Source organism: Hippoglossus hippoglossus, chromosome 7, assembly GCF_009819705.1.
Source record: "Hippoglossus hippoglossus isolate fHipHip1 chromosome 7, fHipHip1.pri, whole genome shotgun sequence".
NCBI lineage: Eukaryota > Metazoa > Chordata > Actinopteri > Pleuronectiformes > Pleuronectidae > Hippoglossus > Hippoglossus hippoglossus.
This window is the reverse complement of record NC_047157.1, coordinates 19554675-19562006: the sequence shown is the minus strand read 5'-3', so window position 1 is coordinate 19562006 and position 7332 is coordinate 19554675. Positions and strand designations below refer to the sequence as shown.

Sequence of the window (7332 nt, the reverse complement as noted above, 5' to 3'; positions counted from 1 at the left end):
AGGGAGCGTGTTGATAATGACAGACAGACGAAAAACTGTAAAAAACAAAGAGAACACTGATTTCTTCAGATGAAAAAGAAGTGTCTTACACTAAGAAGACGCCAAAGAAGATGTCAACTTGGAAAGAACGAGATTGGAGAGCTTTTGGAGATAATGGCCAACACTGGCATCGATGGGCTGTAATGAAAAACATTTGATCCCTGCAGCAGAATCTAGAGATCATATCCTGCCTTCTGCATGTAGTTCATGTCTGAAAACGTCTATAATAAAAGATAAATTGAATCAACACTGACCCACAGATCTGTGCAAAAGTGTACTAACTTTAACTTCCTGAAGAGGGCAGCAAAACTCAGCAGGTCTTGATCTTCAGTTCCTCCCCTTATTTATATGTAATAACAATTAAAGTAAGAGGAAACCATAATGCTTTATTTCATTATTTCTTGAAAATAGTAGAATTTTATTCTTATGATACATCTGGTATTATGGTTCACATACAAATAGAAAATGCATTTACGTCTGAAAATGCACTGTGAATGATGAGCTACTGAAATGCTTTGCTGAATCAAGCTAAAACGTATGAAGTATTGCAGAAAAGAAATATTGAACACAGCTTAATATGAACTGAATTAGGTACAGGTACACAACTGAAGACATGTCCCTAATATCCTCTGTTGGTCACTTCCATCCAATAACATCAACTGGGGGTAGGCATTAAATAGTGCGTTAGAAATCACTGGGGACATTCAGTGTTTAGTTTAAAAGGGCATAGAGGTAATGATGGCTGATCCACTGAGCAGGCCACATGGCTTTCATAGTACTGCCATACAAGCCAGTAGCCAGTCAGATTTACCCTTAGCCTCAGCGTACCCTAACCCTAACCCTTCAAATGTACATGGGATATTCACCATCTCGTCTTTTATTCTAAAAAGTAGAATAGGTTGAAAAGAATACAAAAAACAGAGAAAAAAAAATGCGAGTTTAAGTGTTACGGTGGAGGAGTTAAAAGTTGAATTCTGTACTTAAAGTAAATGAAGACTAATGAATTAACTGAGACAAAAACTGTTAAACAGCAGAATCAAAACGTGGAAAGTTTAAATTAGTGGAAGTAGAAAGTTGAACTGAATTTATGAATTAAAAGAAAAACTTTTAAATTTTTTTTACAACTGATTTGATTACAAAAAAGAAAGATACAGAGAGAGGGACTGAGAAAGACATCTCATTTAAGTTCATGTGGAAGCAATCTTTCCATGCACACGGAAGCGGTAAAGACATGTATATTCAGCTTGTCCCCAGTTACTGAGGACATGCATCTCCACAGAATGGTAGAGGTCATCAGTTGGGTTCTGGTACCAGGGCACAGGAGAAAAGAGGAGAATGGAGAGAAACAAAGAAGACAGATATTCAATTTAAGAGTGGGATAGAGTGGGATAAAGAGATAGAATCAAACAGACATAAACCTTACTGCATTCTAACATTCAAGACTTAACAAGAACAAGCCATGTACTATGTTCAGGCCTAGACTTGTTATATAGAACAGAATAAGTTAGGTCAGGTTCTACACTTCTTTAATTATCATGGTGTCGTTGTCTGTATAGATTTGATAATTTGCACTTACAGGCAGCTGAAACGTCTGCGTGGACTCGCCATTCTTATTGTAGGTGAATGTTCCAAGAAGAGTTCCCTCCTCTGAGATGTCTTTCATTCCCTGGGAGAGAAATTATACATTAGAGTGGCGACTATTGTATGTGGCTCACCTTTTTCTCCAAGGTTTAAGCACAGAGTGATAGGACGTCTGCAGTGCCTCGTATAATGGATGTCAACTAATAGCATTGGGAGCACTCACATAGAGTTCAAAGTCTTTGGGCGCGGAGTTGATGCTGCCAGTGGGTGTGTTGTAGCGTGATAGGTGGTCCACTGTCACATGCGTGATCCTCACAGGATGAGAGAGAGTGATGGCAAAAGTTCCCTGGGCACCAGGGAATGACCAACACCTCCCTGGGAGCAGTGGTGCCCGACCCTGGGGAGAGAGGAGATGCAATTAGGAAATAATATATTCTTGTATATAACTAATAGTCACCAACTTGCAGTGAACAATACCCAACCCCACAGAAGATAAAAAGAAACCAGGGAGGGAGGTGATCATTCATTATACCTGAATAACAGTCCGTGGGCTCACAGTGACAGTCAAAATCGTGAAACCAAACAGGGTCGCAAACTCCCTACTACCACGATATGTATTTGAACACCTGGAAGCGATCACCCTGGCACCTGCAAAGAATGGTACAAGAATGGTCATACTGAGCTAATAGAAGTGATAATTATAACTGATATGTGATGGTGATGACTAAATCTGTAATGCAGTATCATTCACTTAAGTCAAGTAACAGTGACATTGAGATTTTCCTGACCTTGATTCTCGAGGGCAAAGTCAGCCATTTTGTCAGCCATGAGACGTCCGGATCCTTTGTCATCAAGCATGAATGCATCCTGCTCCTCATAGACGTTCAATGTTACATAATTAATTTGTATTGAAATTTGTGACATCTAGAGACGATTAGTAGTCTTGGAGATGATCTAGATCTAGAGTATCTCTCCACCTACCTTGATGTGGTAACTGAGCCACTTCTCTATGGCCTGTTGGAGCTCTGGGCTTAGATGGTTGTTGATAGCTGAAGGAGACGATGGTTTGACCACCTGGTAAAGCAACAAGAAAGATGCAGTCACACCATCTCAAAGAAAAACAACAGCAGGTTTGAAGTAAACAAGAACTGAAGTGTATGTGTGTGTCGGTCACTGGCAGACATCTCTACCAGCACTGTTACCACTTCATTCTTAACCTCCACAGCTTTGATCCTGTCACTAAGGCTGGAAATCAACCTGATCAAGTCCTGCATGTCTTGATTTATCTGCTCCTTGATTTTGAGGGAGAAAGATATGGTCAGAGTGAATAGTTGTCTCTGCATTGGGGCTACATTTTTGCAACTTAACTTGTTTCTCAGCAAGAACTTAAATCCTGTATAATTTCTTTCCGCTTTAATTACATGGACATATCTAACTTGGACCAAAGACCTTTTTTAAAATTTTTAAAAGGAAATTGTATTTTTAGGTGTAGAGTTGCATAATTGTTCAGTACAGGCAGAGAGAGGTGTGTACGTAAAAATATACAGAAGATACAGGGATTACGTTTCAATAAGGATATAAGGCACAACCCAGAGTCAGAGTCTCAAATCTGGATTAGGGACTACTCTACCAGAGCACTATTATATTGTTCAAGAATATAGGAAAATGTAAATGAAAAAATGCATGATTTACACAAGGATATAGTTTCAGAATCTGAATTCCTCAGAAGGTAAATAGAAATTATAGACACAAATACACAGTGAATGACATGTAGGTGATCTGCAGTTGAGTCCTACCTCCTCAGCAGCATCATGATGGGTGTTGGGTTGAAGTTTGAAAGCCACGAAATGGGTCGACATGGGAAAGAGTAACCAAACACCTGGAGAAAACAGGAGGCACAGTTCTTAGAATTCCAAAGGTCTGAGAGAACAGCAAGTAGTCTCCTTGCCAGATGACCTGCAAACTTGGATCTTGTAAAATGTCAATGCCACTTACATAGAAATATGAGGAAGAGAAGGAGAAGCAGACCACAGGTCTTCTTCATGCGACTGCTGACTGAATTGTTCACTGTAGGACAAGGGAAAAAAAGTAGATTTTTAGGTTTTGATCATCTGGAGCCAAGACATGCAGCAATGTGAACACACCCCACACAAATCTACTTAACAATGCCAGTAAAACGAGCACAAGTATGAGCTTGAAGCACACATCAAGTAAACCCAAAGCCAAACTTAAACACATCCACCGTCAACTTACCTAAATCTCCCAGATGCATCATTGATTTAGCTTTGGCAGCCATCAATGAGGGTGATACTGCAAAAAATATAATATATCAGATTATTATGCCATAATATATGATATCATGTTATATTTTACTATGCCGAATAATTTTGACACTCACTCATCAGAGCCCTGCTGATTTCTGTCATGTATCCAGAACTTCGAGCTGAACAGTTTTTCCTGGGATTGTTGGTAATTGTGTAAGTGAGGGTAGTGTGGGCACTCCTGATAGTGCCGGCAGTCCTGGTACTTCCGGTAGTACTGTTACTATTGACACTGGGCGGGACCTCAGGCATCAAGTGCCTTGAGTTCAATCGCGTGGTGTCATATGGTACCAATGCAGGACAACTGACTTGATAGACAGAGACAAAAGCATGTTAAACAAAATTGTATTCATTTTTTCAGGCTTTGACTTTCTTTTTGTGAATTACAACATACATTTACCTCTTCAAGCCTCTTAACAATATACTAATTACAAAAAAGTACCAAAGGAAAACTGGTTGAACTAGATACTAGACTGAACTAGACACTACTTTGTTGCAGGAAAGTGTCACTTTTTAAAACTAGAAAATAACAAAAAAAACACTGCGCACAAGTTTGCAATTTATCTAACCATCAGACTCGGCTGCAGGGATGGGTGGCGTGTGACTGATTGATTGAGTAGCACAGTCGGCCACACGGGACGTATTGAAATGGTTCCCTTCCCTCTTGAAACTCCTTTAAAAATTGACAACACACACACGCACAGTTGAAGAAATGGCATTAGAGAATAGACAAATGATTGCTCAATGTTAGTTTGCAAATCAGACTTGCTGAATTCAAGCTTGACACAAACACATAGTGTTACATACTTGACAGGTTTCTCACGGTGGGATATATTTGGCAGACAATTCGTGTCTAATTCCTCCTTTGTGTCGTAGTAGCCACTGGCCCTCAGGCGGGCACTCTTACGAGGCATGACTGAAAGACGGAGAGAAACAAGATATAAATTATCACAGAGTTTTACACACCCTTAAACTGCACAGTATATGCTGGCAGGAGGCCAGTCTGTCTCCATAAACAACCCAAGCAATAGGAAACTTAAACAATTTCATCCATAGACTATATTTAAAAATAGTACACTTTAAAGTGGAAAATGCATCTTCTGATGAAAATGAGTGAATGAATGCTGACCTGCTGAAATGCTTTGCTGAATCAAGCAGAAAATATATGATGGTCCATCAGATGAAATGCGTTATAAATATGTAGCTGACGATATTCTTTGCTGAATGAAGCTGAAAATGTGTCATAGTCCTTCAGAAAACTTGCTTAAAATTCACTTTGAATAACTATTTTTTGCTTTGCTGTAAAGGAACAATTATCAAAGGTATGTGATGATAGCACACTGCCAATATCAAAGGTATGGTGACATCTTTGCCATACCTTTGATATTGGCAGTGTGCTATCATCACAGTGTGATGTCACCACTACAGAAAAAGGAGAGAGAGAGAGAGAGAGAGAGAGAGAGAGAGAGAGAGAGAGAGAGAGAGAGAGAGATATTTGATTAGATATTTCAAAAAAAGAAAGACAAGAGCTCTTTGGCCAGATTGCCACAAAAAGTTATGTAGAGTTCATCAGAGTAACACTCTGAGGACTGGACCAATGTCAGTGCTGACACTCTTTTCAGTGCTTGACTCTGTCTTCTATTAGCCTCGATTTGCTTTGGACTCTGCAGAACCTTGTAAATGTACTTTTTTGTATCTCTAGTTCTAAAGAGTATTGTTGACACAGTTGTCTAATTGCAAATTTTCCATGATTCCACCATTGCTTAAATAATGTAAATTCTGATTTAAGATCAGGAGAAAAGGTTTGAAGTCCTTGCTGAATTAGCAGAATATGAATATTGAACACAGCTGAATATGAACTGAATTATTTAATTAGGTTAAAAAGAATTGCATAACAAAAAATAAAGTGCGAGTGTAACTGTTATAGTAGAAGAGTTAAAATTGAATTCTGTACTTAAAGTAAATCAAGACTGTAATGAATTCACATTAAAAAAAACTGTTAAACAGCAGAATCAAAACTTGGAAAGTTTAAGTTCAAATTTAGTGGAATTTGAAAGTTGATTTTATGACTTGAAAGAAAAACTGCATGTAGTTCATGTAGTTCACTATATAATACAGTTTACTACTACATGTAGTAATCAATGATGTCGCTGATGAACATATTCCAGGCATCTTTTGGTGAAACAGCTGTTGAACCAGGTGCGGGTCCTGGGCAGTTCCTCAGGGTGTTATGGCTTCTAGTTCTTCCCTCCTCATTCCAGTAAGACCCATTTTTACTCAATCTATTAGACTGGGTCTGAGTTTCTTCTTCAGAGGACTCATTAGATGAGTCTTCTATGTCACCAAAGAAGCCTCACTTTATTTAGGAGAGCCTGATTCCAAGACACACCCACAACTCCAGCTTGATCCTGTGGAATATAGTCTAGGTCATTAGCATCAGAGATTTCAGACTCAGAATCAAGACCAAGAATTGCCTCTTCGTCTTCCTCATCCTGTTCTTCATGCAGCATGTTTATGACCATTTTAGCCGTAAATCTGGAATGATTGCGACCAACCGTATTTACACTCTGGATTAAGAAAGTCAAAAGCCCAAGAATGTTTATTGTCTTTTAAGTATACTGTTCTATTTCAAGTTTTATTTTGTTGATCTAGCTATGGTAATGATAGCTAATAGCTAATAGCATTGTAAAATTTTGTACATATTTCTCTTTCTTTGTAATAATGGATTGTAAAATATACTTACATGCATCAGATGTGCAAAAGCAGCATGAAAAGTATGGAAGGTGCTCTGTAGTGAATACATACTGTATGGGTAATTTTTTACCCATGTGTGTAAAATTGATATAGAAATTTAAAAAATGTATGTTTGTTCATAAAGTAAGAATGGAAAAATTAAAATAATGACTTGTGTTGTAATCAAAAACAAGATATTTAATGAATACTTAAATATAATGTTAAATTGAATGAATATTAAATGATGAAATAAATTGATTTCAAAGATATAGCAAAAGCAAAAAAAAATTGTTCAAGACCTTCGTAATCATGGAATTGCTCACTATAATTATTTGTGTGGGGAAAAAAAGGGCCAGGAGAAAACTCCTGTGTGTTCACATGGCAGGAGTGAGCCTGAACTGCTTCCACGCTGTGTGTAGAAGCCACAGGCTGAGGAAGTGATGATTGTGCAGGTGAGCTATGTGAGGAGCGAGCGAACTCAGACTTGGATGGCCCACAACAGGTCATTATGCCAAAAGGCGCTGTTTTCAAAGAGTGATGCTCAGATGGGAGATCAAGTGCTGCAGACTGATCTGCTGGATGTACCAGAGAGTCATTAGATAAGGCGGTGAAGCGGTTGGGATGATTAAGTGGGGGTGGTGAGATAGCCTCACCAGAG

General features: G+C 38.6%; 1 protein-coding gene across 1 annotated transcript; it reads right to left on the bottom strand.

The window, feature by feature from the left end:
• Positions 1 to 1219: 1219 nt before the first annotated feature.
• Positions 1220 to 4078, bottom strand: LOC117764106 (SUN domain-containing protein 2-like). The gene is made up of 12 exons (XM_034589608.1): positions 4019 to 4078; positions 3874 to 3930; positions 3616 to 3687; positions 3485 to 3499; positions 3417 to 3451; positions 2823 to 2918; positions 2602 to 2694; positions 2409 to 2487; positions 2153 to 2268; positions 1844 to 2017; positions 1616 to 1705; positions 1220 to 1343 (listed from the first exon to the last, which is right to left on the bottom strand). The coding sequence occupies exons 1-12, from the start codon at positions 4044 to 4046 to the stop codon at positions 1227 to 1229; spliced, it is 972 nt and encodes a 323-aa protein (XP_034445499.1). The 5' UTR covers positions 4047 to 4078; the 3' UTR covers positions 1220 to 1226.
• Positions 4079 to 7332: the final 3254 nt, after the last annotated feature.

Excerpts from the sequence above, each read along its gene's own strand:
- LOC117764106 (XM_034589608.1), bottom strand. The coding sequence starts at position 4,046 with ATGACAGAAATCAGCAGGGCTCTGATGA. Across the intron at positions 3,688-3,873 it reads GATGCATCTGGGAGATTTAG|TGAACAATTCAGTCAGCAGT; the intron begins GTAAGTTGACGG and ends CTTGTCCTACAG. Across the intron at positions 1,706-1,843 it reads CCAAAGACTTTGAACTCTAT|GGAATGAAAGACATCTCAGA; the intron begins GTGAGTGCTCCC and ends TTTCTCTCCCAG.